General features: G+C 50.6%; 1 protein-coding gene across 1 annotated transcript; it reads right to left on the bottom strand.

Moving 5' to 3' along the window:
* Window positions 1-4,370: 4,370 nt before the first annotated feature.
* LOC144951431 (hypoxanthine-guanine phosphoribosyltransferase-like) lies at window positions 4,371-23,817 on the bottom strand. Its single transcript, XM_078881677.1, has 9 exons — window positions 23,693-23,817; window positions 16,282-16,388; window positions 15,505-15,688; window positions 15,076-15,141; window positions 13,411-13,428; window positions 10,840-10,922; window positions 10,258-10,304; window positions 9,547-9,623; window positions 4,371-8,510 (listed from the first exon to the last, which is right to left on the bottom strand). Exons 1-9 carry the CDS (start codon window positions 23,732-23,734, stop codon window positions 8,454-8,456), a joined length of 681 nt encoding a protein of 226 aa, XP_078737803.1. The 5' UTR covers window positions 23,735-23,817; the 3' UTR covers window positions 4,371-8,453.
* Between the last annotated feature and the right edge of the window lie 341 nt (window positions 23,818-24,158).

The raw sequence follows: 24,158 nt of genomic DNA on the forward strand, positions 1-24,158 counted from the left end.
GGCTTAAGCGTGTGTCCCCCCCGCGCCCCCCACCCCGATACTGGATGGCCTCCCACCGCACATCCCGGGCGACCACGCCGATGTTCTAGAGCGGTGTGGTTCTTCACCTGGGGGTGCGTGCACGCAGCCCCTGGAGGGTGCGAGATGACCTTTCTGGGGGGCGCGAGACGTGGCCAGATAATTTTTTAGGGGAGTAATTTTGCGGTAAAAGTTATAAGCACCACGGTTGTAGAGGAATGCGGCGAGGCCGAGGGGACCGCTCCGCAAGTTGTTTGAAAGGTCTGGTTAAGATCCCTGACCCCGACGCCTGCTGCTGTATATTTGGAGTTTGCGTGTCTCTCTCTCTCTCTTTCTCTCCCCGTGGTCGCGTGGGTTTTTCTCGGGGCCCTCCAGCTTTTCCCCTCCGCATTTAGAATCAACATGACGCGTTGAAGAGTATTTGGATGCTGTACATTTCCACACGACGATAAGCAACTTCGTTGCGCTCACACATTTGTGGCCAGGTCGCTTGTCAACAACAGCGACATAGCTCAGTGGGCCTTACGTGGTAAAACAAAAATTATTCTTTGGTTCTTTCGGTAAAGTCACGTCTAAAGATAAAATAATAAATTAAATAATAGCATATTACGACGTTTCGATTGCAACACAAGCAATCATCATCAGGGATAAAAGAAATAGCAACAAAAATCTAACTAGAAAACTATAGACAGACATACAAGTAGACAGACATCACATGCCTGATGATGATTGCTTGTGTTGCAATCGAAACGTCGTAATATGCTATTATTTAATTTATTATTTTATCTTTAGACGTGACTTAACCGAAAGAACCAAAGAATAATTCCTGCAGTCACGAAAGCTCCAAAATTAAGATTAAAACAAAAATAGTTTACAGATTAATGACCGATGTTTGGGGGAGACGTAGAGGGAGGGGGACGCAGTGGTTTCAGACCCTCGACCCTCGAGTTTGAACCCGGATAAGATCTCAACTCGGCACAATGTCTCTGCGACGTCAATGAAATACACACGGCTACTTTGCAGGGAGGGTTAAAGCGGTCATCAAATGGAACTGGTCCCCACCACGGGAATATGGAATTTCCACTATTGGCTCAACAACGGAGGTGTGAGCGCTGCCGAATTTTGCTGACTTGAGCTACAAGACAATTTGGCTCGACATAAATAATAATAATGCCCTTTGCTTGCGTACCCAGGAAAGACCCAACATTTTTCCCGAAGGGTCCAACATTGGAATGTTGGGACAGTCCCTCTCCTCCTTGTTTGGCTTAGCTACGACCTTGCCAAATGCACGCCACATTCCACCAACGTGTCCACCGTCTGCCACCAACTGGACAGGTGTAGGATCTAACCCTGTTACAGCAACACAAGCCCCAGCTATCAGGCAGTCCTCGGTTTATACTTTGGCAATTCGGTCCGCGATAGAAGTAGCAGCAGCAGACTTCGCGTCCGGGGCGCGGCGTTCCGGCGGCTTGAAGCCGGGCACCTCTCCCTCCTCCCCCGTCAAGCGGTCCCCGCTCTCAAAAAAATTTCACCAATGCGCTACCGCGAGCATCTTTGGGGAGATGGAACCGAAGAAATTTCTCTCGCTCCCGACGGCGTGTTAACGGCGGGGACCGGGTGGGTCTCGACCATTCGGTATCCGTGCCGTAGTTATGTAGCGCAAGGCGTTAGTTTCAGCAGTCGGGGGCGGATCTGTTGCGCGTCATCCCAACCGAGCGTTGCGCAGGTACATCTTCAAACTTTGAACCGTGACGCCGGTACCCCACGGCCTACTCTTTTCAAACGACGCCACTGTGAAGCAGACAGCGCCGTGTATTCAACAGCCGCAGTTGTAACAGGGCTGGGGGAGCGAGGGGGGGGTGTGGGGTTGGGGACCCTCTCGGATCCGAACCACGCTCCTCCGCGGCGAGCCGACGCAGGCCAAGCACGACGCGAGGCGCAGCCGTCGTGCCATTCGGTCACGACGGCTGCGCCTCGCGCGACCACCACGGCGCGGGTGCCGAGTGCCCCAGACCGGGGGTTGGAGTCAGCAAACCCTCGACTCTGGAGCTGCATGTGGCTCTTTAAAGACCACCGACTTGTATCACGTGCATTGCGGCTTTTGAATTTTTTGTTACCGAATTGGAAACCAAAAAAAATGGCTCCGTTTTTGGTTATTCTGGTTGCAGACCCCTACGCCAGACCATTCCCTGAGCGGCGGCGATCATCGTCACGCGAGCTCTGTGATCGTCACGCGAGCTCTGTGATCATCGTCACGCGAGCTCTGTGATCATCGTCACGCGAGCTCTGTGATCGTCACGCGAGCTGTGATCATCGTCACGCGAGCTGTGATCAACGTCACGCGAGCTCTGCGATCATCGTCACGCGAGCTCTGCGATCAACGTCACGCGAGCTCTGCGATCATCGTCACGCGAGCTCTGCGATCATCGTCACGCGAGCTCTGCGATCATCGTCACGCGAGCTCTGCGATCATCGTCACGCGAGCTCTGCGATCATCGTCACGCGAGCTCTGCGATCATCGTCACGCGAGCTCTGGGATCATCGTCACGCGAGCTCTGCGATCATCGTCACGCGAGCCTTGCGATCATCGTCACGCGAGCTCTGCGATCATCGTCACGCGAGCTCTGCGATCATCGTCACGCGAGCTCTGCGATCATCGTCACGCGAGCTCTGCGATCATCGTCACGCGAGCTCTGCGATCATCGTCACGCGAGCTCTGCGATCATCGTCACGCGAGCTCTGCGATCATCGTCACGCGAGCTCTGCGATCATCGTCACGCGAGCTCTGCGATCATCGTCACGCGAGCTCTGCGATCATCGTCACGCGAGCTCTGCGATCATCGTCACGCGAGCTCTGCGATCATCGTCACGCGAGCTCTGCGATCATCGTCACGCGAGCTCTGCGATCATCGTCACGCGAGCTCTGCGATCATCGTCACGCGAGCTCTGCGATCATCGTCACGCGAGCTCTGCGATCATCGTCACGCGAGCTCTGCGATCATCGTCACGCGAGCTCTGCGATCATCGTCACGCGAGCTCTGCGATCATCGTCACGCGAGCTCTGCGATCATCGTCACGCGAGCTCTGCGATCATCGTCACGCGAGCTCTGCGATCATCGTCACGCGAGCTCTGCGATCATCGTCACGCGAGCTCTGCGATCGTCACGCGAGCTCTGTGATCATCGTCACGCGAGCTGTGATCAACGTCACGCGAGCTCTGTAATCGTCACGCGAGCTCTGTGATCGTCACGCGAGCTCTGTGATCATCGTCACGCGAGCTGTGATCATCGTCACGTGAGCTCTGTGATCATCGTCACGCGAGCTGTGATCAACGTCACGCGAGCTCTGTAATCATCGTCACGCGAGCTCTGTGATCATCGTCACGCGAGCTCTGTGATCATCGTCACGCGAGCTGTGATCATCGTCACGCGAGCTGTGATCAACGTCACGCGAGCTCTGTAATCATTGTCACGCGAGCTCTGCGATCGTCACGCGAGCTCTGCGATCATCGTCACGCGAGCTCTGCGATCATCGTCACGCGAGCTCTGCGATCATCGTCACGCGAGCTCTGTGATCATCGTCACGCGAGCTCTGCGATCGTCACGCGAGCTCTGTGATCGTCACGCGAGCTCTGTGATCATCGTCACGCGAGCTCTGTGATCATCGTCACGCCAGCTCTGCTATCATTGTCACGCGAGCTCTGCGATCGTCACGCGAGCTCTGCGATCGTCACGCGAGCTCTGTGATCGTCACGCGAGCTCTGTGATCATCGTCACGCGAGCTCTGTGATCATCGTCACGCGAGCTCTGCGATCATCGTCACGCCAGCTCTGCTATCATCGTCACGCGAGCTCTGCGATCGTCACGCGAGCTCTGTGATCGTCACGCGAGCTCTGTGATCATCGTCACGCGAGCTCTGCGATCATAGTCACGCCAGCTCTGTGATCGTCACGCGAGCTCTGCGATCATCGTCACGCGAGCTCTGCGATCGTCACGCGAGCTCTGCGATCATCGTCACGCGAGCTCTGCGATCATCGTCACGCGAGCTCTGCGATCATCGTCACGCGAGCTCTGCGATCATCGTCACGCGAGCTCTGCGATCATCGTCACGCGAGCTCTGCGATCATCGTCACGCGAGCTCTGCGATCATCGTCACGCGAGCTCTGCGATCATCGTCACGCGAGCTCTGCGATCATCGTCACGCGAGCTCTGCGATCATCGTCACGCAAGCTGCGATCGTCACGCGAGCTCTGCGATCATCGTCACGCGAGCTCTGCGATCATCGTCACGCGAGCTCTGCGATCATCGTCACGCGAGCTCTGCGATCATCGTCACGCGAGCTCTGCGATCGTCACGCGAGCTCGACGATCATCGTCACGCGAGCTCTGCGAACATCGTCACGCGAGCTGCGATCATCGTCACGCGAGCTCTGCGATCATCGTCACGCGAGCTCTACGATCATCGTCACGCGAGCTCTGCGATCATCGTCACGCGAGCTCTGCGATCATCGTCACGCGAGCTCTGCGCTCATCGTCACGCGAGCTCTGCGATCATCGTCACGCGAGCTCTGCGATCATCGTCACGCGAGCTGCGATCATCGTCACGCGAGCTCTGCGATCATCGCTACGCGAGCTCAGCGCTCAGGTCTCCCCCGGGGACAAGACGCCATCCTTCGCCTGGCTTTCGAGCGACGCTGACCGTCAGGATCATGGTCATCTTTGTCCGTGAAACGCCGTGCACGTTATTGCAAGATTATGATTATCATCATATTATTTATCATTCACCATTAAAGTTCGAGGCTTACAAACCAAAAACACGCATGCAGATTGAAATGTAACCTTTTTTTCTTTTAACGCTCCGGCAATGGAGAAATCGCAATGACTGAAGGTGCCATATATCACGCGTGCGCACACAAACCGGTCGTCCGAGAGTGTGCGTGATAAAATAAAATACTGGGAAAATACAAACACATGCTGACCAAAAACAAAACCTCCTGAGGACTTCAAACAAAAATCAAGCTATTCAACCGAATTAAAATCTCTCGCCTGTGGCCCACGCAGCACATTGCGTTCCCTTTGCGTTTCTTTTCAAGAGCAAAACGCACGAGGTATACAGTACAATGTTGCATATCCGCCCTGACCAGTCATTTCAACTAGACAAAGACCCACCGTATAGCTTCAACAGACTGTTGGGGAAAGTCCGGTTAGCGAACACCTATTAAGGTTACCACGGCACACGAGGGGATGGGTGGCCAGAACCACACGTCAGGCCGCCTTTGCCGCACCAGCTACTCATTTGAGACCGAGTCGACCTAGGTGAGGACCCAGGACCAGTTTGGATATTCGTGACTGAAGTTGGCCGTGAGCGGGAATCGAACCCGGGTCGCCAGGTTCGTAGCGCAGCGCGCTACCCACTGCGGCGCCACCGCCGCCTATGCACGTGCACACAACGGTGCGATGTTCGTGCGCGGTGTTTAACGATAAATTTCTGTGGATGTTCCCGTAATCGGCCGGTTCACATAGCGGCCTATACCCTGGTCCCCCCCCCCCGTGCGAGTCGGATATGCGACATTGTGCTGCGTTCACGAAACTGAACCAAAGCCACAATCAGCAATTGCTGATACGATAACTACCCTAGGGGTGCATCGATTCAGTACTCCCCCTCCCGCGAAAACTCACGCATGAATTGTTGCAATTCAGGGTCACGATTCGACTCAAGAATCAACTCTTGTATATATATTATAAATATTTTAAATTTGTTTTGGCGAATGTAGCGGCCTCCAGGGGGTGGTCGGTGGCGATCACATGAACCCGATTATACGCAACGTACGACAAGGGCAGACCGTTGTTTTCTTGCGCGCGCGATTCCACGCCGCGTGAAAATCGCGAGCATAAAAAAAGACCGGTACCGATCGATGCGCCGTCCACATCCCCCACCCCCCACCGCCAAGGGCAGCACCCCCCACACCATGTGGCAAAAGGGGACAATTTTTCCTCCAAAACCTCAAACAAGAGCCCCTCCCCCCCATAGATCTTTTTCGTTTTAGTCGCGAATTAATAAGCGCTACACCCCCACCCCCCATGGGGCATACAGCCCCAGGCCTCCAGGAAACCCTGGGTTGGCCCTGCCTGCCACTCGAGGGTTGGCTTATTCCTACGCGGCTAGCGGAGGACTGAATGGATTTGCTCCCTGCCATCCACAATTACCGTTCACACACAACAACAAGCGCACACAATGTATATATTACATTTACATATAATGTGTATATATACTTTAAAAAATAAAATGGTTTCACTCGATTACTTTACAGCCTCGCCGTCCATAAAACGGTAAAAGCGTTACCGTTTTACACACGGCGTGAAAAAATATTTGGCTGTAAAAAAAAAAAAATCGTATCAACACAGGAGCACCGATGTCTTGCAGCAGGCGGAAACGCACGATTCATCAAATCCCACGATGCTTCGGGGTTCACGATTACATAAGATTTGTTTTTGTTGCCCTAGCGGTGCACACAGAATCTGAGCGGCTGCGTTGGCTCCCGTCAACTTCGTGCAACGGCTGTGGACGGCCCGGTCCTCATAGGAAACGTAAAGATTCAACGATGAACGTAACACACTCGCGCGCGCGCGAGCGCCTATGAATTGGGAGATTGGTAGCGGCCAACGGAGCCGGCTCGTGAGAGCGAGACGAAAGATTTGTTGCGCAGCCGGACCGCGAGATATAGAGCGTGCGCGGACTTGGGGCGGCCTTCACCTGGCAATGGATCGACCACGACTCACGACGATTTCGCATGTGACCCGTTCCGGGGGGAGGGGGGGGGGGAAGAAAATAACAACCCTCGACGACTCCGCGTGCACCGGCGAAGTCAAAATAAAAGGGCTTTGCGAGTTGAATCGTGACGACTGTTCTAATTGAAATGCATTGAGGACGGTGGTGGTGGTGGTGGTGGTGGGGGGTGAGTGAAGACATGGGGCCGCTCGTGCAGAACACACTGGACAGGGGGGGGAGGGGGGGGGCGTTAACTCTCAAACATTGCTACCGAAACACTCCACTGCCACACTAATAACTAGGCACGTGATGATTGATTTGGCCCCACCACCACCCACTCCACCCCCCCCCCCCCCCATGGAATTGTTTCGATTCATGGGTCACAAATTGAGAAAATGATTGGTTATTTTTCTCAGCATTTTTGTTTTGTTTTACCATCACACTGCCATCGTTTTATTCGTTTAGCTCCGTGGCGGGCTCTGTATACATTCAGCCCCCTCCACCCCCCACATCAGGAAGATTTCGATGAATATCAGCGCGTCGCGTTTGGGTTCTAAAATCGATTTTTTTTTCGTTAGAATAGAAAAAAAAGCTACTGGCGAATGCCGTTGCCCTCTAGTGGTTACAGGGGGTGACGAGAAACCGCGATTACCTACAACGCGTACACGTTGAGGAGCACCGGCTCTAGCACACACACACACGCAGACTTCGACGCATTACACGAGCGGACAAACCGACAACTAAGCGCAGCGCCGCTACGGTCAAAATTAGCCAACGGGATAATTTGCTCAAAGAAATGCCGCTAATTATGTGTGGGGGGTTTTTTTTTTTTACCCGCAGCCCCCCACAAGGGATTCAACGCGTGGATCGTGAGAACCTGAGAGTGGACCTGAATCGGGGAACCACGAAGGTGCCTGGCGAGAGAGCTTCACGCCAACCATTCAACCATGATTATAAAATGATAACAATATTATAATAATCAGCACAAACTTAAGAAACCCAGTGACCAGCTTGGTGAAGTATGGTCAAACATACTTCCCTCTCCCCCCCACCGCCAGTGACAATGTGGTGGTGGTGGGGGGAGCGGGGTGGGGAACTCCATCAGTAGTAGTTTGACAATGAGGGGTACACATACATTCGAATTACTTTATAATGACAAATTATAACTTAATAATAATAATGATATCCATGACGTTTATGTGAAGGGCAGCAGCGCCTCGGTAAAAGCCGCCCGGCTGCCCGCATGACACAACTCCCTCCAACGTCCAAATCCAGCGTCTCCGCTTGACATCTAAACGAGGTTGGGAGGGAGGTGGGGGGGTGGGGGGGCGGGCACAGCTATCTGCCACCGCCGTGTCCTCCGGTCATGCCGGATTTAGTTTTCGGCACGAGGTCCGACGTTTCGCCCTCTGGCCGCTTCCACAGGAAAAAAAGAAAAAAAACGAACTCGGTTCCGCCACACGTGCCGTCGCTCGGCAGCTAATTATCGGGAACCGAACGCAGAGCGGCGCGCAACCCGGGACACGCGGCGGGAGAGTGGCGCCTTAAGCGGAGTCAACTCCGAAAGCCAACGCGGGTCGTGGCAGTGCAGGGGTGGGCGTGCGGGCGTGCGGGCGAGCGGGCGGGCGGGGTGCTGCTGCTGCTGCTGTGGCGGCTGGCACACGGTGCTCAGGCACAGTTGTTCTTGTACTTCTCCTTGCCGTGGTTGTTGATCACGCAGATGTGCTGTGGAAAAACGCAAGCAGGACACAAAAGTGAGCGCGCAAACAGCCGTCCGAGGAAGTCAACAGGAAGCTCAATAAAAGTTGCTGCAAGACAAAACAGCCACGCGCGCGCGCGGGCACACACACACACACGACAAAAATCTCCCCCCATCCCCTTCCCCCCCATAGCCTTTCAACTGACTGTTGGGACAAGTGCCGTTCCCGAACACTTATTAAGGCCGGCATGGCATACGAGGGGGTGGGTGGTCAACAGCACACCCGGCCGGCCGCCTTGTCTCCCAAGTGCCAATGTTTACTCATCGCACCAGGTACTCATTTCAGGCCGAGTCGACCCAGCGGAGGCCCATGACCCGTCAGATAATCCTCACCGACGTTGGCCGTGAGTGGGATTCGAATTCTGGTCGCCGGGTACGTAGCCCAACGCGCTAATCGCTGTGCCACCGTACAAAAACAAAGACCCCCTTATAGCCTTAACAGACTGATAGGGCAAGTGCTGTCAACAAACACCTCCCTCTGAAGACCGGCACGGCACACGATGGGGGGGTTGGGTGGGTGGGTGGCCAGCACCACGACCGCCTTTGTCTCCCTAGTGGCAATATGGTGATGTTTACACATCTATTTAGGCCGAGTCAACCCAGTCGAGGCCCAAGACCGGCTCTGCTATCACTCGCCACTTGTGTTAGCCACGCACAGGCGTAGACAGGAAGGTGTTGGCTGACTCAGGGGTCAGATCCGGCACACTACTGAGGTTTCAGTTTCCCATCATTAAACCGGATTCTCGAGGGGAGCGAGCTGATAGGTTGCCACCATATGACCCAGAGCCGTTGGTGCGAGTGATACAACCTCACTGCCATTGTATTTAGAGTATTTCGTTTAGAGTATTACGCTGCTGCCGCTATAAATTTCCACGTGATAAGCCACTTCGTTGATTAATCAATTGTGGCCAGAGCTAGATAGCTCAGTGGGCCTCACCTGGTGAAATAAAAACGAGTTTAGTTTTTTTTTTAGTCTTTTAGTACACGTGTACGTCAACTCACATTGAGGTCCCGGAAGTACTCGTTGTAGTCCAGCGCGTATCCCACAACAAACTCGTCCGGGATTTCGAAGCCGATATCTGAGAGAAAGAGAAACGATCAGGTGAGAGTTTACGTGAACGGGCTGCGTTGGCAAGTGGTGCACGAGCACAAATAATAATGATGGTGATAAAAACTCGACACGTTCGTCGACAATTAAACCGTGGCCTTAAAAGTAAAAATATTTCTAGCAGGCGATGTTTCTGGCAATGGGCGCGCGGAGAAACAGGCCAGAGAGACAGGGAGGACAATAAGAGTTGGAGACAGCACTTTACACCACGGGGCCTGAGGAAAATTACATGTTTTTTTGAATTAGTCACGGTATTGTCAGTTACTGAGTAGCTATGAGTGTTTGTGGGTGGGTGGTTGGGTTGGTAGGGTGGGTGAGTTGGTTGGCAGGGTGGGTGGGTTGGCAGGGTGGGTGGGTGGGTTGGTATGGTGGGAGGCTTGGTTGGTAGGGTGGGTAGGGTTTTTGGGTTGGTAGGGTGGGTGGGTTGGCAGGGTGGGTGGGTTGGCAGGGTGGGTGGGTGCAACTGCAATCACCAACTCTCAGACGAAACAATCGACTGGCTCAAATCACTTAGAACTAAAACTCAATTAGGCGGCGCTCTTCGTTTACCGCACGAAACAAGAGGAAGTGGACAAGGAGGGGGGTGGGGGACGCGCGCTACTCACAATCCGGACGGTATCCCACGCTGCGCGGCGTCCGCTTTACCAGCAAACTGCCGAGACAGCACAACGCGCCACAACGCGGCACCACAAGCGTCAACGCAGGTTCAGGCCCGACGAGTCGTCCACCGTGCAGCCAAAATCGCGAACCTCGACATGAACCGCGTAGCTTCGTCGCCGCCTGCGACCATCGGGTCCGCATCCGAGCGAGTGGATGCGCAACCAACATCGCTCATTTCCAAGTCCGTTTGCGAGTGGCACGCACGGACCACAGCGACGCGCTCAACCGGATCGGCACTCAAAACTGGCAGGGCTTTAATAAGGAACGCAAAAGACAAAGATTCCCCGAATAGCCTCAACAGACTGTTGGGGGGCAAGTGCTGTTAGCGACCACCTATGCAGGCCGGCATAGGTGCTCGCTACGGCACACGAGAGGGTGGGTGGCCAGCACCACGGTTTAGAAATTCGTCACTGGTGTTGGCAGCGAACAGGAATCGAACTTGGGTCGCCGGGTTCGTAGCAGTGTGCAAACCACTGCGCCACCGTTCCCCACCTGACACACACACACACACGCACGCGCGCACCAACCTGGCCACCTTCACCATGTTGGGCTTGTAGTCCTTCAGCATGCTCAACAGCGTCTGCATGGTCCTGCCTGTGTCAATGATGTCCTGCAAAAACACAGAACAGACACACCTCAAACAATTCTGGGCTGCAACAATAACCTTAGCACGTTTAGGTCTACGTACAGCGTCGTCGTTCGTGCAAACTGCAGCTCACAATCACCGAGGAACCAGAGAAACGAGCTGGATGGTGGCAGCCAAGCGGTGAGCCAACGCTACCAACAACCGCCGAAACTCTGCGGTCCTCTCTACCGTAGACTCTCGATTATCCGCGCTAATGATGGGGAGGATGGGCACAGAATAACGGATAATCCAAAGATATACATTTTCTGCGGATCTCTATGCCGAAAACCACTAATATAGGCATAATTTATGTTTAAGTTGAGAAAACTGAGTTGCTCAGTGATAACACTTTCCTGCTCCCACGCAGAAGACTCGGCACTCTAAGTGGAAAGCAGAGCCACGCCAATCGACGTCAATCAAACCCCGCACACTGTTGTAAAGATATGCCATTACTGTACTGTAGAGGTGATCATGTAGATTTCCGATTCACCAGAGCAACATATTTGTTCGGTTTAAGCACGTGACTTGTAATAAACATTCCAAGAATAGCAATGTACAACTGTTTTTAGATCATTAAATTGGCCTTAAGAGAATAATCCATGAGTTAGGTATTTATGTACAAATCTCAGGTGTGCGGTTAATCCGCAAATCGGATAAACCGCACGTGAATAATCGAGTTCTAATGTATATTCAGAGGTTCATATTCTTAGGTTTTTTCGGTAAAGTCACGTAGGTAAAAAATTTTTTTTTTATAAAAGTAAAATAAAATAGACGGAAGCTTGTGTTGCCTCCGAAACGTGATTTTTATTTAATTTTTATTTTACTTTTATTAATTAAATTTTTTTTACCTACGTGACTTTACCCGAAAAAACCTAAGAAAATAAATCCTTGCAGTCACGAAAGCTTCAAATCTAGAATTATATTCAGAGGTTTTTCTGCCAATTAATATTTACCCAAGTGGTAGGAAATCGGAGTGCCTGGAGAAAACTGACGCGTGCCAAGGGGCAACATCTCGTCCCGCCCGTCGCTGTCCCGCCCGTTGCTGTACCGCCTTCCCTTGGCGAGCCAGGGTAGTTACACGGATTCTCCTCGACGCCCGCGGGATAAGAAGAGTTTCGAAAAATTCGTGCGACCCACCAACCCGCTTTTGCCTCCGCAGCGCTGGAGTACAGAACCACGCACGCGGCCACCGACGCCCGGCTAACAGGCTGTACGACGTTAAGACTCTTCAAAGAAGCGCAAGACGGCAACATCAACTGGTACTTATAGGGTTTTTCCCCTTTTTCTGGCAACAAAACTGACACCTTGCTTACATTAATGTAAGCATGATTCCTGACACCTTTTGCAAGGAATCATGCTTACATTAATGTAAGCATGATTCCCGACACCTTTTGCAAGGAATCATGCTTACATTAATGTAAGCATGATTCCCGACACCTTTTGCAAGGAATCATGCTTACATTAATGTAAGCAAGGTGTCAGTTTTGTTGCCAGAAAAAAAGGGAAAAACCCTATTAGTAGATGTTGGTGCTGGCAAAGGAGGTCCCATGATCAGTTTAACACGTAGGCTTTCGCGACCAATATTGTTCATAATCAACGATTTTTGGGTTTAGATCGCGTTATTTATAAATGTGTCGTAACCCTCCACCACCCGACACGGCCAATCAGTAAAAAAAGTGTCACGTTGACAAAAGACAAATAGTTCACTGCTTTAGCCCACCGGTGTGTTGAAGCGTGAAACCACAACATTTACAATTTGAGTACGACGTTTCGCTGGTAATTGCATCCAGCATCATCGGGCAATTCGCCAGAATTCTGGCGAGGGTTACGACACATTTATAAATAACGCGATCTAAACCCAAAAATCGTTGATTAGGTCCCATGATGTAGCTGCTCACCCCGAGCTCTCATTACTCTGGCAGTGCGTTGTCTTTGAACTGTGCGCCTTTTGGCGTCATCTGGTCGAACACCATATGAGACTAGGCTCTAAAGAAAGCTGTCTCTGGTGTGGACCAATCAGTTTCAAAGACAACGCATACATTATCAGAGTATTGTTTTTTGTTTGCATTTGACTGCAAGTATTGTGGTTAATGTAAGCATGATTCCTTGCAAAAAGGTGTCAGTTTTGTTGCCAGAAAAAAGGGGAAAAGCCCTATTAGTATATTTTGGTACTGGCAAAGGAGGTCCCATGATGTAGCATCAACTTGCTTAAACATTTTTCACCACCTAAGCTGTGCGACACGATGCAATGCCACGCACGCCCAGCGCATTGCTCCCAGCTCCGTAACAGGGGCCCGAACGCTCCGCCACCAGCTTCCCACAAAGAGGTTCTCAATTTTATCCACCGCATGGGGGAGGTTAGAGCCGATTCCATTCCCGGCGAGATATGCGAACCTGAGCTGGGGCTTACCGAGTTGGTGCCCTAACCGCCAGGTTTATATCACCCACCGATCGAAAAACAAACGGCACTCACCTCAACGATGAGCACATTCTGAAACACAAAAAAATCCACACAAAATAGGTTAACAGTGCAGCCTCCACACACTTCATGCAGTGCAGTGGTGATCAACTTATAAATAGTAAGCAGTGCTCAAAAACGCTGAGCTTGTAGCTTTAGCGAGAGGCAATTTCATTTATTTATTTTGCGCGGGGCACCTTATGGCGGCCACAAAGGTCAAAAGGTTATCAGATGGTAATTCCTCCCGGCACCGACCGTGAAAAGTCAAAACAAATACCGCGTTATTACAGCCGTAAAACTAAAGCCTAATTAAACAGAGCAGAGCGATACGAAACGAGGGACGATTTTGAGATGGACAAACGAGGCACGATTTGTATTAAAATAAAGATATCGGAAGCTTTATAATGCTTGCACGACAAGCACAGGAATTAAGTAATCCTCGCCCGGCTAATAATGTGGGGTGCGGTATTAGCCGTGAATGACTACGCGCCTTCCGGTTCACTCACAGCGGACGTCCAAGACCTCCCGCAACGTTACTGGAAAAAGGCCAACAGCCTGCGCCGCCGCCGCAGAGATGCGGGGTGTAAATCTGGGGATCAGCCGCTCGCTATTAAACCAGTTTCTCAAATGCAGCGAGTCGATGGTTCATGCGCTTTCTCATCTAAAGTATGAAAAATATTTAATTGTTGTGCAAATTTACAATTTCATACTCTCACATTAACCCCCTCCTCTGGTGCGTACACCTGATCGTGTCACAAGTGGAGACATCACATTTATCCCCCCTAAGACCAAAACAGGAGGAGGATTTCTCCACAAATCTGGCTGTCGACTGATGAGGCCGGTTGTAATTTCCGGCGAAATATCACAGGACTCGAATTGTAAATGTTGTGGGTTCACTCTCCAGTGTGCTGAACGAGTAACAAATTGGCATGTTTTATTTACGTGACAAACCTTACTACTTGAACTTGGCTGTCGGGTGGTGGCGGGTTTAACAACACATTTATATTTATGCGATCTAACCCAAACACATTCCTGCGGAGGGAGCTGGTAGGAACGTTGGGTTGCTCGGTCAATGGCCAGGGTCAACGGCGGCGTGGTGTATTCCGCAAATATGCCCGACTGTGAGGGCGGGCACAAGCCGGCGTGAGTAGGTTAAACGTTGAGTTTTATAAGGGCACCACGGGGTGACCAGCCACTCCCCACCCAGCCCCACCCCTCCCACCCTCCCCACCCAGCCCCTCCCCACCCACCCAGCCCCTCCCCACCCACCCAGCCCCTCCCTCCCCACCTAGCCCCTCCCTGCACGACGGACACAATAATCCCCTGTGGGCTGGTGTAACCAGGAGGTTCCTACCAGTAAAAACTCTAATGAACTGCCGTCATGTTAACAGACTTCCTGGATTTTTACTCTCTCACTTCCTGGGTCGTGTCTTGATGATGCTTGACAGTTTCAAGCGGAACGTCGCCTATCTAATGGAGATACATTTTATTGGGAGAACTGCTCAATAACTTGACGGTGAGCGAGCCGAAAGTAGTTCTGTAATGTCATCTTCCGGAGGCCGTTCCAAAACATGATTTTACACTGCTTTCTGCGGAGACTTCTAAATGTGAATATCTGCACGTCACGGCAACATTACACAGGTAGCCGCGCAATCGTTTAAAACCAAGAGCATCGGTTACCTTTCCAGTTAATGTGCCGAAGTCATCGCCGCCAATCACGCGGATCTGTCCCGTCGACTGATCGTTCTGCACATACGCGCGACACACGCAGCCCCGTCAATTTCGTCATCGCGTGAAGCCGGAGGACAGTCCGTTCCATGGACGAGGTGGCCGTGGCACCAACACAACACTCAACTGACCATCAATGGGGGGTCAATCGACTCCACCACCAGACAAATTATCGCCGTTTAACGACGCACGCCGATATTTTAGTTTGAGCTCAAAACCACTGAATGAGTTCGAGAACGATTCTCACGACCAGACGCAGCAGCGATCAGATAACGCAACATTTCACTTGGAAACTGGGTCAAGCTCGGCCACAAACGCAAGCGTCCCGACGCACGAAGACGGATCGAAGTCTCGGCGCCGCGCGAGTCCCCGCTCACGCACGCAGTAGCTCTTGAGTCGGATGAAGTCGACGGTGAGCGGGATGGACTGCTCCGTGTTGCGGTTGAGCGCCTTGATGAAGTCGAGGAGATCGGCGAAGAACTTGTAGCCGCCCTTGAGGACGCACAGCGCCACGATGTGGTGCCCGCCCATGTCCTTCAGGATGTCCCGCGCCAACCGCTCCGTCCTGCGGGCGCGACGAAGGGTGGGCTGAGCGTTGCACAAAACCCACGACGTCCGCGATTCGCAATCGGCGTTCGGGGAAGGCCGCGTAATGATGTCGTCGTTAAGAACCCTCCGCCACCCGACACGGCCAAACAAACGTAATTGTCACGTGGTGTGCAAGCGTTTTAACGACGTGCCAGCTCGCTCGCCGGTGAGGTGAAGAACGATTCTCTCGCAACCGAATTGGGCAATTGGATCCGATGTTTCGCTCGAAATTGCGTCAAGCATCTTCGGGGTTAGAAAAAAATGTTCGCGTAATCATTACTTGATCTTACACGGAAGTAAATTATGAATCACATTATTGCAGTGTGCAAGCACCACTATGAAGATTAGGGTCGTTAAGCGGTAACCGGTTTAAGCGGTAACCATTTTCAGAACCAATTCCCAGATTTTGAAAAGTCAGGATCCAGTAACTGATTCCACTGGAACGTTCCTGGGGTGAGCAGAATTCAAACTCGGGTCGGTGGGTTCATAGTGCAGTGTGTTAAAACGCTGCATCGCAAGTGCACACACACACACAAGCACGTGCACACACACACACACACGCGTGCACACCTGTCCATGATGAGTCCATGTGGGATGAACACCCGGTCCAGGTCATCCATGTAGTGAGTGGGGATGCAAAACTTGCAGAGGTCGTAGCCAGGGTCAGTATCCCTAATCTGCAAACAAGATTTTAAAGCGGCGCCTTTCAATTACTGTGTTCCCGTGAGCCACACGCAACTGGGGTGCCGACTCGCGTCGTCTCACTCCTACCCTCTCTTCCCCTGGCACCACCTCAATTCCACATTTTAAGACGACTGGACGATCGAAACAAGTCCAGGCCGTTTGCTGGCGTCAACAATTGCCGATTGATTATTTGTCATTTGGTCGCGAAAGGCGATGAAAAAACCCCACCTTTTTTCTATTTGTGTGGAGACAAGAAACGGAGATTGCTGCTTGTACTGTTCTGCTTGGAAGAGGCCAAAAAATATATAAACGATCGCAAAAACACGGGAACAAACAAAACACGAGCACGCGGCGCCGACCGCCGCATTAACGCGTAAACGACGCGTGACGCTAAGCGGATTGGCAGTCCGGATAAACCTGCCACGGCACGGAGCACTTTAATTTCATACGACCCCTCGACACCGCCACCACCGCCGTTAAGCGCTTAAGCGGTGCCCCATTTCATCTCGTGCCGCGTCCGTCTGTCCCCCCCCCCTCTCCAGCTCCCGCACCACCCACGGGAGCCGTCGACCGCTGATCAACCCGGGTGGCATCCTCCCTTGTGCGCGTGCGTCGCCATTTAGACCGCGGCGCGGCACAAATTATTTTCCGCAGGTGCTTTCGATCCCTCTCTAGGGAGACAGTGTGTATAATATTATATCACCACGAAGAACAGTAAGTATAGACAAGCAGAGCACTGGTGCATACAAAGTCCACATTAAATATGCGTAACAATGGGACTTGTAATGTACACTGTACAGCCCCCTATCAGCCACTGCTGGATAAAGACCTATCCGTGACGTTCCGTCACGTGGGGTTGTATTACAATACCTCACCATTCTGGCATGCAGAGGATGGTAAAGGGGGGGGGGAGTTGGGGGGGGAGGCTGTATTCAACCATGGATTGACCATAGCCGATGAGTATGCTGTTTAATGGGAGCCCCCCAGTTTAATCTTCTTTTAAAATATATCCTGAAGCGGAAGATTAGTGCTGGATACAAACCCATTTTGCCAATACGATTTATAACTTTGATCCTTACCCGTGCATCGATAGTTCAATTTCCAAGTGCCATTTTACCGAGACATTGCGTGTTGGCTTGGTGTGGTCTGGGACTGTTTTTGTTGTCGTTTTGCTGACTTACCCAAACTTGCATTAAGTTATATAAAAAATCCAACTTAATTCCTTTGTTTTTATTTTGTTATTTGCTTACCATTTTCTCTATTCTGCACTCCCATCGTCGTTTTTTTATTGTGTGTAACTTGCTGACCCGCCCTTACTGGGCATGATAGTTCATCGGATTCCTCCAGTCTAAATAAAGATTCTGATTATCTAGGAAACGATAAAAGAGGGATAATATTTTAAATAGAGAAACAAGAGATGGACAGGCAGAGATAGAAAAGAGGAGCTTGAAAGATGGTTTAACGCCTCGTCACATCTGGGGAGGAGCACCCAGTTCCCACCTCACCAGATTGACTCCACTGGAGGTCACAATGCCACACTCACTCACCCACTCAATAACTCGCTCACACTCACTCACTCACTCACCCGGTCACTCAACCACCACAATGCAGGTCACCTCACTTGTCTTTCTGCTTCTTCCCTCGCACTGCTCCACTTTGGAATTCCCTCCCATCGTCTCATTGCCCAAGCACTTATAATAATACATTTACTTCAATTAAAAAAGACATGATATCTTATCCCTATTACAACTGTGACAGTGCTGTTTGTTGCTGGGTGGTTGACATTTTAGGAACATTGCTCATCAACTCTGCAAGTTTATTTGCGACACAAATACAACATGTTAGGTGCTGTACACAGAGGCCCCTTTTAAATGTTGTGCCCAAACACCACCGGCACCCCCCCACCCCAAAACAACAAAACCCTTCCCTCCCCCCTTCCTCACAGGGTCCCCAAACATACTCCTGTATAGGCCCCTACCAAACCACCCACCCAGAGTCAAGATCACAAACGAAAAACCTTCCTACAACGCACGAGCGATCCCTTGCGACAGATCCCCCAAGGTGTTCTCAAGCGTGGTTATCCGTTGCATCAGATTTGGCCATAGCCCGAGAGCCTGCTAATTTATGAGTCATCCATTGCACTCGATTGTGAAAGTCTAAGGGGCACTAAATCCGCAGTCGGGTACCACGTGAGAATGAAAGGATGCCTCCATCTTACACCCAAGTGCAGATGGATGGGCCTGGCATTGGCCACGTGACATCCGATACAGAGTTCGGTGAAAACTGCTGAGGTTAACAACAAGAGTCTCACGGCTGAGCCAGCATTTGAACCTCCTGGATTTATACTCCCTTGGTGATGGCAGTCGTGGAGCATATGAGAACACACGGAAGCCGTGGATGGTTTCATGCACACACGGAGACTCAAGGACGCTCCACAGAGAGTGTGAAAGTGGCACACGACTTCTAACCGTGGATCACTTGAGTGAATATCTGCCCCCCCCCCCACATCACCTTGTTCACTGAACTCACTATTCGTAGCGGTGCACATGACGTTTAGTCTCAACCTGCGCATGTTCCTCCCATCCACGTGTTCCTCTTTCCAGCTCGCAGCGCAGTTTCAATGACGTACATCCCCACGTCGTGGTGTTATGTGACAGATATTAAACAAGTATAACCCGTAAAAACAAAGTTTTTCACTATAAATCCTTTATATGCGTGGCGGCTAGAGTCCTCTCGTCCTCTGGTTTGAGATAGCTGCCACCTATGGGTCAGATGATTGCATCGCACCATTAAGCAATTGGTAATTAAATATAATATTTTTTCCTAAAAAGTGTAAAATTTTGGAAAAAAAATTTCACGAACATTAATTGTCACGCACAACGAGTCTGTGTGGAAAATGTCAGCTCGATTGGATCACGGGAAGTGGGTTAAAAAACGACCGAAAGATTTGCACGGTCGTAAGCAAACAAGCGAACTTAATATAAAGGATTTAAAAAACAACATCAACCCTCCAGAGCCAACAATTTCAGTGCGATCTTGTGAAGGAGGAATTTCCAGCATTGCAACTAGGGCCATCAACAGCCACGCGGGACACTAAATGACTCGTGAACGGTAAAAGCTAGCGTGGGCGTGGGCAGGACGCGTCGCTCGGAGGGTTGATGTTCGGTGGTGGAGCGCAACGACGGACGTGGCGGCAGCCAAAAAGAGCGAATTAACGGGAGAGGCCCTGCGCAGCGAAGGTGCGGAGCGACGAGATCTGATCACGTGCAGGACAGCCAGACGGCGCATCGCGAGAGAGAGGGTGACGACTTGGTCAGACCTTCGCCCAGCAGTGGACAAATCATAGCCCTGATCGTGACTTTGCCACAGACTCGTAACCAACTGTTTACACGTCTACTGAGTACATGATGAATTGGGGTGGGGCCACAGAACGTGAGGATTTCAATGGAATATTACAAAAGCGCCTCAATCTTTTGTTTTTTTAATGGATATCTTTACATTTGGCGTTTTATTATCAGTAGGCGATTAATATTGGTTTTAAAGGTTACCGACCTCAAAGCACTGATAAGGTGATTGTGGCAGGCCTGTTTACCCCATTATCCAACCGCTTCGTGAAATGCCAAATCAAACAGTGAGGAGTCACCAGACGTAAAGCAAATATTAGCTCGAGTCTGGTCCTATGGTATGGCAGGATATGGAATGTTGCTATGGTTCAAGTAAACAAACTTATTTTGTGTTTGTTGTGGAGAATTATGGATACAACAAATTCCGATTGAGTCTCCACATGTAGATTTTTTTTAAATGTTCTTAATTCATACCTGTCAATCCCTTATCAGTGCCTACCTTATTAAGACTAATTCAGACTTTATTGGTCACCCCCGTGCCCTTATAATAAATCTCAACGTTCATCCTACAAAGTCCCATCACAAGGGAGAAACACAAATAGATTACATTTATTTTTTGCCCGTATTGAAACGGCTTCATGCCATATGGACCTGAAAACGCAATTTCCCTGTACAAGACTACGGGTAAACCGTATGGGTTGACAGGTATGTTAATTCCACCGACCTATTGGTGGCTAACCATTTTCTGTGCAGAAACAAAGACGCAAGATTGGCTGGTAACGGTTGTAAACCCGGAACGACGTTGGACGAACGTGGGCCATGAACGCGCGAGACTTGACCCCTCCTCCTCCTCCTCGCCATATTTGTCTCTCCCAGATAAGTTCGTTCGTTTCTCAAGCCGCCTGTTCTGGTGAGGGCTGCGGCGGCGGCAGCGTGTTGAGAAGTGGTGGTCCAGACCTCCCTTTTCCTGGCGAAACAGCCTCTAGCAGTTCCTGGAGAATTCCCAGGCGTTCCCAGGCCAGCCGAGCGACATAGTCCCGCCAGCGTGTCCTGGGACGGCCTCAGGGTCTTCTCCCAGATAAGACATTTAATAAATAAAACAAATTGGGTTGAGGGGTTGACTCAGCCCATTATCTCTCCTTCCAGGGTCGATAAAATATGCCACTGCTTTGTGCGTGTGTGTAGGGGTGAGTCGCAGGCGGGTGTTGTCCTTATGGGGAGACTCACCCCTTTACCATAGGAATGTGGAATTGTCATCACGAGCCTCTTACAGGGCTGTGAACGGAACATAAGCACCAACGCCCCAACCGATCTTCATATAAGGAGGTACTGTAACCCCTTGACTTTTTTTTATTTACCCCAACACAGACCGATCGTTGAGCGTCCCTTGTGGAGAAAACGACAAAAAATAAGCAGACGTTTGTGTCTCCCATCGGCCACACAATGCATGCCTTTCATGGGGAGGGCATCTCAAATCAGCAGCGTTTGTTAAGACGCGTGGCAGCGGCAACAACGCCTCCCTCACCCCCTCCTCTCCTCTGGACCGGTTTCGACATTCGGCGTCTCATCAAGCAGCGAGCCTGGTGAACTGCCCAGGCAGGTGGCGGCATTCCAAGAAAAGGGGAACGAAACATGGCGTTATCGCCTGACGAAGCTGGTGGCGTTATCACATAGCCGTCAACCCATACGGTTTATCCCGTATTCTTGTACAGGGAAATTGAGTTTTCAGGTCCATACGGCGTACAGCCGTTTCAATGCGGGCAATTTTTTATATTTTTGTGTCTATTTGTTTGTATTTCTCCCTTGTGATGGGACTTTGTCGGATGAACGTTGAGAATGATTATGGCCACGGGGTGACCAAAAAGGTCTGAGTTGGTCTGTAATAAGGTAGGCACTGGTTAGGGGTTGACAGGTATGCAGTGGTGAGTGTAGTGGTGAGTGTACTAGTGGTGAGTGTACTAGTGGTGAGTGTACTAGTGGTGAGTGTACTAGTGGTGAGTGTACTAGTGGTGAGTGTACTAGGGGTGAGTGTACTAGGGGTGAGTGTACTAGGGGTGAGTGTACTAGTGGTGAGTGTACTAGTGGTGAGTGTAGTAGTGGTGAGTGTAGTGGTGAGTGTACGAGTGGTGAGTGTACTAGTGGTGAGTGTACTAGTGGTGAGTGTAGTGGTGAGTGTACTAATGGTGAGTGTACTAGTGGTGAGTGTACTAGTGGTGAGTGTAGTAGTGGTGAGTGTAGTAGTGGTGAGTGTACTAGTGGTGACGATCTATTTGTTTCTTCCTGGTGATGGGACTTGAGATTTATAAGGGCACAGGGTGACTAATAAGGTCTGAGTTGGTCTGTTAATAAGGTTGGGGCACCGATAATTCACTGTGTAACAACATTTGTTTGTTCCTGGGTAGTAAGTGTTATTTCCTAATTGCTTAAGCCTCAAAGGTATAGAAAATGGCTATTATTCCCCACAAACTTTGCTTTTGTGACCAGGACAGTGATATTTTGAAGTCTACCTATTTTCAATGAGAAAACGTGCGCATTTGTGTCTTTCTTTCACAAAATCCCGGTTCCCAAATCAAAGTTTGTGGGGAATAGCCATTTTCTATACTTTTGAGGCATAAGCAATGAGAAAATAACACTTACTATCCAGGAACAAAACTCGTGTTACATAGTGATAAGGGATTGACAGGTAGAAAATTTGAAATTTTCTTGCTGTGGATTTCACACCTTTTTGATTGCTTGTGTTGTAGTCGAAACGTCGTGAGAATTGTATTGTTTTATATTTTTATTATTTTATTATTTCCCTTCTACGTGACTTTACCGAAAGAACCAAGAATATGAATCCCTGCAGTCACGAAAGCTTAAAATCGAATAACCTTGGTTGCAAAAGCCTCCCTACTACTGCTGCTACTGCTACGTGTTTAAACTTGACGCAGCTGCCGAGTCTTACTTTTAAGTTTTTTCGGTAAAGACACGTAGGGGGAAAATAAATAAGTAATGGAATAGAAATTATAAGATAAATACAATAGTAAATCATGTATTGATTTTTTTTCATATTTATAGATTTATTATTACATTTTTACCTACATGGCTTTATCGAAAAAACCTAAGAGTATGAATCCTTGCAGTCACGAAAGCTTCAAATCTAGAACTGCCGAGTTTTGTTTCTATATAAAACTAAAATCGCGAAGCAAAGGGCTCGACTTGAGCTGGCACAGGTGGCAATGACGAGGCCGCGGGCATCGCCTCAAGGATAACTCGCTCATCTCACCTCTCTCTCATCTCTCTCTCTCTGCACCACATTCAAAGGCGATATTGAACATCCCCCACCCACCCCAAACAACGCAGTCGTCTAAGCAACGATTTTGTTTAAAAACTAACAAAAGCTTTCGCTTCGTCACCGTTAAACTAGACGCACCGCTGCACGTGTTAGCACTGTACACGCCACGCACTCGCTTTCACAGAGCCCTGTAGAGTGTTTACTTTGTTTTACTGCGACACATTGACGTCGTTGTTGCTGGTGTGGTGTTGCGAGGGGAATAATTGCGTCGTTGAGTCGCTTTCAGTGTAAATTAAACGTGTACAGTGCGCGTGGGCTTAACCAACCACACATCCGTTAAGGCACGCGGGCACACAAAACGTCTCTTTGTAATAAACGAAACAAAATATCCCCCCAAAAAAACACAAAAGCCGCCTTCAACATTCGCTAACGCGTCGCACACAAAAACAAATCGGCAACCAAAGCTGAATGTATTTTTAAAAAAACATTTAAATATAAATCGCCTCATGCACCGCACGCACTGTACGCACGGCAACCGCGTTGACATTGAAACGCCGCCACGAGGAGGATTTTTTAATGTTTTAAAAATGTGTTAAATCTTAGAAGCGAACAACATTTCCCTCACAGTTATGTCCGACGCCCTCGATTAATCAGTGAAATGCGTCTCCGAGTCGCTCACCACGACGCAGTTTCCCGCGCTGCTCTCTGCAGGGGCGTCCATGGCGGGAAGGGAGCGAGAGGCGAACGCGCCGCCTACAACTCGAGATCTCCTCCCTCCCTCCTCCCTCTCTCTCCACGCTATCTCCTCCCTCCTCCCTCTCCCTCCCCCTCTCCACGTTATCTTCTCCCTCCTCCCTCTCCTTCTCGCTATCTCCTCCCTCCTCCCTCTCCCTCCCCCTCTCCACGTTATCTTCTCCCTCCTCCCTCTCCCTCCCCCTCTCCACGTTATCTTCTCCCTCCTCCCTCTCCCTCCCCCTCTCCACGTTATCTTCTCCCTCCTCCCTCTCCTTCTCGATATCTCCTCCCTCCTCCCTCTCCACGCTATCTCCTCCCTCCCTCCCTCTCTTTTTTTTACGATCAGTGGAAACAACAAGATGCTCGGTGTATTCGACACTTCGCTTCCTTCATCATTTCGTAATATTTTT

This window comes from Lampetra fluviatilis, chromosome 62, assembly GCF_964198595.1.
Source record: "Lampetra fluviatilis chromosome 62, kcLamFluv1.1, whole genome shotgun sequence".
In the NCBI taxonomy this organism is placed as follows: Eukaryota; Metazoa; Chordata; class Hyperoartia; order Petromyzontiformes; family Petromyzontidae; genus Lampetra; species Lampetra fluviatilis.